This window comes from Catharus ustulatus, chromosome 3 (genome assembly GCF_009819885.2).
Source record: "Catharus ustulatus isolate bCatUst1 chromosome 3, bCatUst1.pri.v2, whole genome shotgun sequence".
NCBI classification, from domain to species: domain Eukaryota; kingdom Metazoa; phylum Chordata; class Aves; order Passeriformes; family Turdidae; genus Catharus; species Catharus ustulatus.
In genome coordinates, this window is record NC_046223.1 from 50,460,485 (window position 1) to 50,472,222 (window position 11,738).

Genomic DNA, 11,738 nt, shown 5'->3' on the forward strand with positions numbered 1-11,738 from the left:
GAAAAGTTAAATTAATTCTCTCAGTCTGCACTGCCAGTGAAGGCAGATAGGACAGATCTCACACAAAGGTCATTCCTCCTGTAGGATAGAAATGAACCATTGTCTCAGAGTGTCAATAGAATGTGTTTTAGAATAAATTCAAATTCATAAGGTGGACTTCAACAAATTTCCAATGCCAGCTAATTTTTATTGTGGCACATTAACACCAATTACAGGGGCTTTAGCACAAAAACAAGTAGTAAAGTAGAAGTAGCAGTTTTATATTTTCATGTATCAGTTTTCATTTTTAACTGAATCTATGGAGAGTAGAGATGCATAGAGGGTAATCCAGTGAACAGCTACAATATTTCTGCAGACTTCAGATATTTCTTCACAAAGCTAATTGGTAGGAACAACAACAAAACAGTATTAAGGTACAAATAAATAAATATGATATATGAGGGGAAAACTAACATAACTTTTAAGAAAAAACCCACATATCTCAGAAGCTAATTAGACTTCTTTTTTTGGAGCAGGTAACCACAGGAGTAGTACAATCACTATAGAGTACTTAGGATTTAAGAAAGCTTTTGATGAGGTCTCTTATTAAAGTCTCCAATAGAAATAGAGGTAATGGAGGATACAACAGAAAGTCCTGGATTAATAATTAGCTAACAGATAGGAACCAAAGTGCAGGAAATAAAATTTGTGTTAATAAATTAAGGGTAACACACATGAAGATAACCCTGTGGTTAATGGCCTCTGAAGTAAGCCTTACCATTTAAGAACAAGGTTTTATAGTAATTTTAAGATATTTTTTGACAATAGCCATTCAGTGCATGATGGTAATTATAAAATTAATGGACTACTGGAAGTTTATCAGGAAAGGTCTGAAAGCATTACTGAAACTGTTACCTCACAAGGGAGTTTAAGCATGGTGTACCCCCACCCTGAATACTGAATACAGCTCTGCTTGCTCACATTTCATATTGGAATTAGAAGTACAGAATAATGAACAGGATTAACAAATGAAGAATAGTTTTGTATGAACTTCTGAAGGTAATGCAGTTATCAAAGAATAGTTTTAAGTGAATAACAGGAAACATTTGTTCACACAAGATACAACTAATTTATAAGATTGAGGGAGAACTTCTTTACTGTGAGTGTTACTGAGCACTGGAACAGGCTGACCAAAGAGATTGTGGAATCTCCTCTCCAGGAGATATTCAAAAGCCATCTGGAAAAAATCCTGAGTAACATGCTTTAGTAGACCCTGCTTGAGCATGGAGGCTGGATTAGATGACTTCCAGTGGTCTGTTCCAACCTTAACCATTCTCTGATACTCTAGAGACCAAAGTACAAATGATACGAAATGGGATTGGACAAACTTCTAAAGGAAACATTCATTGGTGGATGCAGCCCTAGGACCTGAGAACTTGCTACTGACTGCAACTGTGGAGGTATGCTTTGTCCTGCTCTTGTTTCTTTTCATGTTCAGCCTCTCTTTAACAGCCAACTTTCTGCTGGCAAACCAGATTTATAAATTGTTCTTTAAGGTGTGCATTAATTAGTAATAATATTGATAATAGTAATAATAGTAGTAATAACAGTGTTTGAGGAAACACTATTGAAAAATTAGACTGCAAACCTGAGCTGCTTACCTGCAGCATAGCATTTGTCCTTTGCATGCCTCTCTCCAACCATCTCTAGTGATAGCCCTAAGCATTCCTTAGATACCCACAAGTGAAAGGACAGTTTATTTAGGTGCAATCATGTCCAATGAGTTCCTGGGCCTCCAGTTCAGACTGCAGGCACAGGTATTAATTACTGTCATCTGTGGCAGTGGCTTATGCAGCAGGCATTCCTGCCACCCAGAAGGTGAAATCTCTGTATTGCTTCGTGTGGGTCAGGGAGCCCCAGTTAACAATGACTTTGATCAGCATTTTTCTGGACTGCATGTGGCAGGTGCAATGCTTCTGATCTCTCACTACAGTTACCAGCTCACTGATGTATCAGGCCCCTAAAGAATCTTTCTCTGTGGGTGACACTGCTTCGTTACACGATTTTACTTCACGTAGCTTTTTGTTTTCTGTCTGAGAAACCTCAGTGCAAGCACCTCCATGTCATGAGCCATAGGTTCAAAGGTATATTTTAGAGGCATTTTCACTTAGCTTCTTGAGAAAGCTGTTTAACATTTTTAAAAGTCTTCAAGGAAAGAAACCTGCAGGAGTTAACAAAGATTGTAGGACATAAAAATTTGATAGCAAGGACATAATGTAGAAAAAAATAAAGCACAAATGAACAATTGTGCTGACTGATAAATATGAACTCTAGCAGTATTGCTGAGAAGGCAGGCACAGGAGTTCGATGAACCTTTTGAGCTGACATAACTCATGCAGCTGCCAGTTGAGTAGGTGAAAAGCTATACTATTTGTGAATTTAGGAGTAATGCAAAGCAATGGATTTTCAAGCAGGAATTTCTCTTGGTCTCCACAGCGTTTGTCTACATATTATAACTATAACTTTCCAAAGTTTATGTAAATTATTCTCCCAGCACTTTCTAATTAATACAATTAATGCATCCACTGTAGGGATACTTGTTTTGAAACTAATTTCTATTTTCCTTGGAACATATGCCTTTCCCTTTTTCTCCTGTCACAAAGCCTCTGAAGATGGTTAGTGAAGCAAAGTAAACACAGAAAAATATAGATTGAAATACGCATTTATGAACACACATCTCAGCACAATCCATACCACCGCATGAGCTTAACCTTTAAGACATTTTTATAATTGTTGCTATCTACAGAAACATTTGCACACTCTAAAATTTCAAACATTTGAACTGGAATTCCTTATCTCTGTTGCCTGACAATAATTTTATCAAAAAGTATTAATCATTGAGTGACACCTTAGAATTAATAGAACATTGTTAGAAACATCTTCTGAGAAATTAAGCAAAATTTTATGGAAATCATTCCTTTGAGCCATTTGATCAATATAGCCGCACTTATCTTCAAAAAAAAGTGTTATCTTCTAGCATATCTAAAGCTACTTTAGTGGGTTCTACTGAATGAACTCATTTTTGTGAAATTTGCAATAAAGTGCAGGACTCTCTCCTTTCCATCCTCTTTCTAACATACAGAACCATGTTTATGAGTTTCCTGTACGATGGATAGTGTGCAGCAGTCAGGTTATCAAAAATCATTGTGAAGATAATATACTTACCATCTACTTTGATCTGAAAGTCTTTACAGTTGTGCCATCTGCTTCGTCATAGTTCATTTTAAGCCTTACACTCAAGAAAAATGGAACAGCCTGGCAATACAAATCTGACAAAATTTAATCAAGAGCAAAAACATCTCACTGTTCTCTAAAATTAATTTCTGAACAGTCCAAATTTGGTGCAATTATCTTAATCATTCCATTTCCGAAGTTGCTTCTGCAAAGTCTGCATGTTAATCTGTTGGAATGGAAATCTTGTTTATAAAGGGGTATTTGTACAATAAAGTGTAAGCATGAGCCATAAATTTCAAACAGCATTCAAATGAATGCTCACACAGATTTTATAAAGCTGACAGGTAGGCAATGATTGAAATGAAATCCAGATACAGGCACTAAGTATTTCTATTTCCTTAAGTCAGAAGTGAGGTTCTTAGAAGATGAGGTAATAAAAGGGCTATTTACACCATCACCTCTCCTGTTCCACGTACAAGAGGAATAGCTAAAAGTGAGGGATTTAGTGGACAGTTCATGCTGATCACTAGCCAGGGTGAAGGTGTCTCGTGGGTTTTGGAAGTCAGTGTAACCTACAGCCATCTCATAACCATTCTGTATTTTCTGGTGGCAATCCCAGAAATTCATTAATTTCTCTGCCTTCATCATGAAAGTAGCACAGAAATGGTGCTCACTATCCCTTGCCTTGTTCTGGAGGCAGCCCGGGGGATCTTCCCCAGGAAAGGAAGAAAGTGTCCCCTGTAATTCTTCATGGTGTTACCAAATCACCAATGGCTGCCTGGTCTAAACTGAGATTAATACCCAACTCTGAGGCTATCTTGCTAAAGACCAGAATATCTCACTTGGAAAGTTACCCTTGGCAAGTGTCACTCCTTCTGCCTTTATCACACCAAGGATTGTACCCGATATAACCCATGTGCATTTGGATGCCTTTGATTTCTGTAGGAAGTTTTGGCTCAAAGGTAAGCATCCACTTATGTGCATTTCAAGATAAGAATGGCTTTCAAGCCTAAAGTCTGAGATGAAGAACATGTCAAGAACTCCAATACTGAATTACCTTTGAAGAAAATTTTAAAAAACAATAGCCTTGAAAATGCTTTGCAACTATGGTCATACAGCCTTACACCGACAGATGCACGGATTTGTTACAGCACTTAATGACTGTTGCCCATTCTGGGAAAAAACTGACTCTTATGATGGGCAACTATGCTCAACTGAGATGCACAATAAAATAACTAAACCCCTTTCTTTCTTCTTTAATGTGGAGGTTTATATGTCAATTTTAATCTAAAAGGAGAAAAGTGGTATGTGGACCTTTGAAAACAGATTTTATTGACTAACTGAGAAGTTTTTACTCAGATAATGTTTATATTTCTTTATAAACCACTGTGTAAAAAACTCCAACAGGTCTGGCAATTTTCCATGCAGCTTCATGGTCCACAGTGTAGAGACTGAGTATAGTTAAAAGTCATCATCACTATTTAATTATTATATTGACACATGAGGGATAAATTTCCATACCAAATGCAAACTACTTAAGGACATCATCCTATATGGATGACCTCTTTATGTTCATTCTCATGGCATGTGTAGGCTTCATGTTAAGAGACTTGGGCAACAAATTATGTGGTATTTATTTCTGATTGTCATTAAAGCTATAATTGTGTACCCAGGTATTGGTTTGGGCGTTCAGCCAACTTCAGTTAGGCTGCAGGAGCCGAGAAATGGTGAGCAGAGGAGTTGGTTGGTTCAGGCAGGGAAAGGGCTCATCTCTCTGGGCAGTTTCCACGACCCTGAGGAGTGCGGCTTGCTGACACAGGCGGCCAGTCAGCTCAGTGGTCTCACTACATCCCCTTGTGGCTGGGCGCCTACAAGAGCTAAGCATTGTCCATCCCCATGAGAACCAGAGGTCAGGTAGGAAATAAGCAGCTTTTCTGCTCTGGAAAGGGGGGCAAACTGGATCTGGAGCAACTGGAAGGGGAAGGAATTAACTTCTTCACAGTGTCAACTGTATATTTCCAAGAAATGTGCCTCTGCCTCACAATCCCTGCTGAAGAGATTCTCCAACCAGTGATACTCTAGAATTCCTCCCAGCACGTTTTGCAGCCCACCATAAAGGCAGTGTAGAGGCCTATGAGTAATTGTGGAGGAGGAATGTTTCTTACTACACTTTACCCCCATATTTCCAAACATAGCATGGATGGAGCAACTCTGCTCACACATACTATTATTCAGAGTGGCTTTGTGTTGTCTGGAAAGAATGATTTCACCTTGAACAATACAGTGAATGCATGGGATTTAAAACAACTGAAATGCAACCATTTACACTGATTTTCATGGATACTAATTTCACTTTAAATAGAAGGGAAAAAAGGCTTTGGAATCTACTCAACAGCAATTGAGTGGGGGGTCAATAACTTGCCTTTCTGGAAAGAAATGCAAAAATTGAAGCTTGTTACATAATTTTGGTAACATTTTTAGCTTGAATTTAACAATAAATGAATGGCAGACACCGATTAAAAATAAAAAAAAGCAAATCTGAATTTCAAACTGCATGATCTGTAAAATTTTTGTGACCTTTCCTAAGAGGAGTGTTACCCTGTGGGCTACTCCGATTTTCAGAAGTATCGCTTCAGAAGTCTAAAAATATCTTGCAACAATTATTTTTCATCACTCAGTACTATTCATAAAAATAGGTATCTAATTAAAATTTCTCACAAGCAATGACTGAAGTTGCTATTTTTAATGATATATTTTTTTAAATGAACCTTCAGGTGTTGTTGTCTTTTCCAAACAAGATAAGGTCCACTAATGTTAACAGGAGTGGGACAGAGAGGCAGCCAGTCCCTTGAGGCAGCTCCTCAGGCACAGAAGAGCACCCCAGACTGCCTTGAAGGGAGAGATGGCTATTTAGATCAACAAAGAATTTACCCCCTTCATGTTTATTTGTCATTCTGGCCTTCCACAGGATCTAATCATATCCGTCAACAATAGAGAATCTTATAGCTCATGTTGGAGTCTTGCTAGCAGCTCATTTTCTCATCTGAACAGGGCATAAATGAACTGCAAATGTCAGGTCATTGCTTCATGCTCTCACTTGTCCCCCAAACCCCTCGAATTGCAGCATTTTCTGGCTTTGGTGTCCACATCAATCCAGGTGCCTTCTAAATGTTGTAAATATGGAGCTCTTCCTGGAGATTCTTTTATTTTTTCGTCACAATATATGTTCTTACCTCATTTTACTTAGTCATCTCTGTGAGAATGAAATGTGTGGAGTCAGCTCAGTAAGCACAGGGAATCATAAATCAAATCCTTACAAGAGATACGCTCAGATAAAGAGCAGTTGCAAAGCTATAGCACTAACGTGGTCAGATTTGCAATTTTATACTCAGAAATCCCATTTTGAGGACCACAACTGGACTACAGAAATATCACAATAATATATCACAAGAGTTTATTTCCTATCGAATGCAATTACTGCTGCAGTTTATGTGGGTCTACCTAGCCTGGCTATAAACAAATGTCTTCTCTTTAAAACGGCCTTACTATTGCTATTTTTCTTTTGATATTAAAAACTAAGAAGACCTGTTGACTGAACAGGTTGTGTGATGGCTTTGACTATTGCTCAAGCAGCATGCAAGATGCATGAGCCCCTGCCTGCCCTTTCCCACGGCACCTGGCTTTGCAGGAGCTGTCTGGACAAGGGAGGAATTTTCAGGTTTCTTCCCTCTGTGTTCGCAGACCCAGGAAATCAGTTCATACGCAGCAAAGTCAGCAGCTAATTCTGGAGTCCCTGCCGAGCCCTGATTGCGTTTTGTCAAACTCCCAGCGATGGCAGCGACGGAGCGCATCATCCCCACGGACTCACCAGCCCCACGGACTCACCAGCCCCACGGTCTCATCAGCCCCAGCCTAGTCGGAGGGGAGAGGCTGCCCGCCCCAGATCCAGCTGCTCACATCTGATAACTTTTATTTACAAACACGCGAACCACTCTGTGTGGCAATGGGGACAGGGCCGGGACCGCCGGAACCCTGCGCCGCCGAGCCCCGCTCCCTCTGCCCGCCGCCGGGGACCCCTCCGCGCCGCCGGAACGGCACCGCCGCATCCCCCCCGCTTCTGCCCGTTCGCCTCACGGTGCCCGCGGGCGGCAGCGGCCGGGGCTCTCCCGGGGAGGAGCCCAGCCCCGGGCGCGGGTCCCGGCGGTCACTGACCCGGCACAGGCGCAGCGCCCCGGGCCGGCCCGGGGAGGCGGGGGCTGCCCCATACCCACCTTCCGTGTGCACGGCCGAGACGTAGGTCCAGTTGTAACGCTTGACGATGTCAAGCATGGCCCTGGCTTGCAGCGTGTCCGAGGGGACCACCCTGAGGAAATACTTGTATAGCGTTTTGTCGCTCAGGTCGATGCTGGTGGCGGAGTAAGCGATCTGGGGGATGTCGAAGAGCTGGAGCAGATTTTGGACTTGGATAGCAACTGAGCTAGAGCCGGGGCCGATGACCCCCGCGATGGGCTTCTTCACTCTGGTCTGGGGCTGGGTCTGCGAGTCGGAAATGCAGCGGGTGCCTCCGTCCCTGTCGTCCCTGATGGAGATGAGAGAGTCCCGTATGAACTCGATGCTCTGCTCCAGGGCCACGGAGGAGTGCCAGCAGGAGTCTCGGATCTCGCTACCCAGGGTGATGTTGGGCAGCAGGACCGGGTCTGCGTTAATTTTATCCAAAGTGTGAAACATGGCTTCGACTCTCTGGATGCCGTATTGCTCCCGGATTTCCCCGCACTTCCTCTCGGGCACTTTCTCGGCTGGTGGCTGGTGATGGACAGAGAAGAGGGCCCCGATGATGACATCCCCGTCCATCCGAGCCACCGACCTCTGTGAGGAGGCTGCAGAGAGAAGAACCTTCCGACCACCACTCCTGGGCAGCACGTCCATCTCCAGGAGCAGAGCAGGGAAGAAGACCAGCAGCACACCAATCATTTTGTTGCACGATGTCATCCAGACCCAGGTTACGAATTTCATGGGCTCCCCTTGCCTGCACATGGTTTAAGGACATGTAGGAAATGGCATCTGCTTCTCCCCGACGACGGCCAGGTTGCTGCAAATACCATCACAGCGAAGGCTCACAGCATCATTCTTGAAGGAGCCAAGACAGCAGTCATCCTAGTGACTTTTAACCTGGTGGTATAGAAAGAGGGGATAAAACAGGATAACCAGGAAATTGATGTCAAACCTGAGCTCGATAAAGCAACCCTGCACGGTTAGAGATGACTGCTCTCTTAAAAGCCCAAGGCAATTTGCTTCAATAAGCCTCTCAACAAGAAGTTTCAAGAGGGATTAAATCATGTATTTATTTGCCTTGATACACGATCATGCATACTCACATATGTTGAGTTTTTACAATCCTTTTTACTCCTACTTTTCAAGCCAAGGCGGCTACTTCCCGCACCTTCAGCCAGCGCACACACCCCTCTGCCCCCGGGAAGTTTTAAAAGTTTCAGGAGGTAGGCAGCTCGTCCGAGACGAGCCCTAGCCCGGCCCCAGGGGCCCCAGTCCTGAAAGCAGAGTGACAAGCTCTTCTTCCTTTGTGTTCTGGTTACCTGAAGGCATCTTTCTCAGTTTAGACATTTCCTTTCTCCATCCTTAATGTGAGTAAAAGGAGAAAGCGAGCAGTCTGCCGTGCCAGCCACGAGAAATGTCATTTAAAGGTCAGCGAAGAGAGGAAGACTAAAGCACTCTACAGTTTATATTAACTTTCGCGTGTATACGGGGCAAAACTGTAATTCAGTAGGGGGGACACACATGAAAGCAGGGAAAAATATATATTAGTTACTAAGGCAACCGCGGGCAAAGCCCCGATGTGCTTTACCGGCACGCCTGCCGTGCAGACAGGCTTCGGGCGAGGAGCGGCGGCGAGCCCAGCGACAGGGCTTGGCGGCTTGGAACGCCGTGCTGGGAGGGAAGCTGCCACGGCCACCGCCGCGGGAGCGCGGCCGGGCCGGGTCCCTGTTGCACGCCGAGCCGTCAGCACCCGAGACAGCGCCCGGCAGCGGGGCAGCAGCCGCACCGCGGGCCCGGCCCCGCCGCACCCCGTCCGCCGTCTCCCTGTCCCGCTGTCCCTGCCCGCAGCCTCCTGTCGCGCTGTGCCGACACCCCGCCGCCTCGGCGCTCCAGTGTCCCAGTGTCCCGCTGTCCTGGCGCTCCAGTGTCCCGCTGTCCCGCTGTCCCGGCCCCGCCACGGCCGGCTCGGCCGCCCGCCAGCACTGCGGGGCGCTTCCCCAAAACTTCTGCCCCCCGCCAGGCGCTGCTGCCGCGCTGTCCCCGGATGCACAGGCACCGTGTCTCACACACACACGCACTGCCCGCACACACACTCACACACCCGCACACCCTCCCGAGCTCGGAGCCCGCCGCGGCACGCACCGCCCCGGGCTGGCCGCCGCCGCGTCCCTCCCCGCCGGCGGGCAGGGCTGCGGGGGCCGGCGGGGCTGCGTGTCCGGCGAGCGCAGCCGGGGCTGGAGACGGTCCCGGGGAAGGCGACGCTCCGAGGGGAGCCGCGGTCCTGGCCGCGCGTCCGCACCCGCAGGCGGGCAGAGCCGCCCGAAGCAGCTCCCGCGGGCAGCCCCGGGGCCATCTGCCTGCCTGCCTGCCCGCGGGCCGTGCCACGGCCGAGCCCCGCGCTCCGCTCGGAGGGTCACCCCTGAGACGTACCTGGCCGGGTGAGGCAGTGGCTCCCTGCCTGCCGGGAGCGGGCATTGGCGGCTCTCCGGCCGCCCCGAGCTGGCGCGCTGGCGGCGGGGCGACGGCTGTGGGCTGGGCGCGGGTGCCCTCTGTCTTCAGCACCGCTCCACCGCAAGGAAAAAAACAGGTCATCCCGGGCTCATCCATTATCTCATACAGAAGGATCAGTCATTTTCTCCCCCTCCTTAAATTTTTTCGGCTATTGTCTTGTAAACGAGTAAGGAAACATCACCCGGAGTACGCTGCGGCTGCAGGGGAGGTGTTGGCTTTCACCTCCCGTGGCTCCTAATTCATTCTCTTCCTGCCTCAATTAGCAAGAGCGAGAGTTAAAGCAAGAGGCTGCTGCTAGAAGGGGACCGAGACCACGCTCGGGAGACCCGAGACAATGAAATGTGCCGCTCTGCCTCACGGGCAGGGCTTCGCTATTAAAATAAATATTTTTATTTGGGAAAAAAAACCAAAACAGAAGAAATACACTGCAACAAGATAAATCACCTGTAAAGATAAAGGCATAAAAGGCATTGAGATTGCAGTTTTCAGGTCAAGATGAAACTAAATGAAGCACGTGAGAGGCATGCCAGATTAAAATAATACCAGATTGAATAATCATAATTCAGACGACCTGCTTGCATCCCTAACAGGTCTCGGGTGTTTTACTCGGCTGTATGAAAGTTAAAGTTAGATTACCTCCCCGTTGGGAACTCTATAGATATTTGCCCTACTTTTGAAAGAAAGAGGCAAGGACAAACATTTAACTATTGCTCATTCAGAGACGGGTTTGCAGTGAGTGCTGCCTTAGGAGTGTCTTCTTGTGCCAATATCTGAGCTGTTTTTATTGTCACACAGATAGTTATTTGTCTGCACTGTGTTTATCCATGAGCTGTGTTTGTTACGCAGGACCTAGCCCAGGTGTTTGCTAGTGCTTCTTTTCCTGCAGGTAATGTTTCCCAAGGAGGGACCACGGTCAGAGGGTCTGTCTGTCCTCTGCCTGTGGGCGTGGAGCTTCCCTAAGGCCAGCCTAGGGCAGTTCTGCGAGGGCCAGATCTGGAGAGACATTCAGATGTGCACAAAAGGAGGAACAAATTCCCCTTCACCCATGTTTCAGTGATTAAACTTCAGTTTCTGCCCTTGACACAACCAATCCCAGCATGTCAGCAAATTATTCGAATGGTTAAGTTTTGGTTTGCTTCTCTGGCTTTGGCAGAAGAAGCATTTGCAAATGCTCCCATTGGTTCTTCCCAATATATGAAGGTACCCTGTAGCCTTCACCCCCTCTAACGTGGCACTCATAAAGACAGCAGATCTTTATGCTGAGGCTCCTGCAGAGCTGTCACACAGAACTGTTCTCCCTCAGTGATATGTGACTTTTGCTGAAACTGGAAAGCAGGTCACTGGGTCCTGATGCCCAGCCATGACTGCAAATGCTGCCTCTCCCACCCCTGTAGCAGCAGGTGGAAATGAGCAGAAATCTGGAGTTTGTATGAAGACACCTGGGATATCTTTAGGAAAGACAAGGGAAAGACAGCACTGTGACTGTAGTGGTTTCATCTTCCCTGACCATCATGGGGGAAGCAAAGGCTTTCCCCACTGGGAAGTGGCACCACTAGCACTGCTGTGTTTGTCCCAAAAAAAGACCAGAGTCATCCCACTGCCTTTTGCCACTGACTCCAACACAGCCTGATCCCACTGTGGCCCACAAATCTAATAGTCATCCCCTCAGAAACAGCCAATATCCCCAGTCCCACCACTTTCACAAATTTCTTAACATATGAAAGAAAACAATAGCATACTCT

General features: G+C 46.1%; 1 protein-coding gene across 4 annotated transcripts in view; it reads right to left on the reverse strand.

The window, feature by feature from the left end:
* GRM1 (glutamate metabotropic receptor 1) overlaps positions 1-10,450 on the reverse strand; it is a 187,021-nt gene extending 176,571 nt beyond the window's left edge. For 2 of the 4 annotated variants that reach the window (XM_033054649.2, XM_033054648.2), the window contains exons 1-2: positions 9,916-10,450; positions 7,485-8,382 (exon numbers count right to left, since the gene is read on the reverse strand). In XM_033054649.2, coding sequence (XP_032910540.1) covers positions 7,485-8,247 — 763 coding nt within the window. In that variant the 5' untranslated portion in view covers positions 8,248-8,382; positions 9,916-10,450. The remainder of the gene's footprint in view (positions 1-7,484; positions 8,383-9,915) is intronic. The other 2 variants (XM_033054646.2, XM_033054647.2) reach the window with 2 other exon arrangements.
* Positions 10,451-11,738: the final 1,288 nt, after the last annotated feature.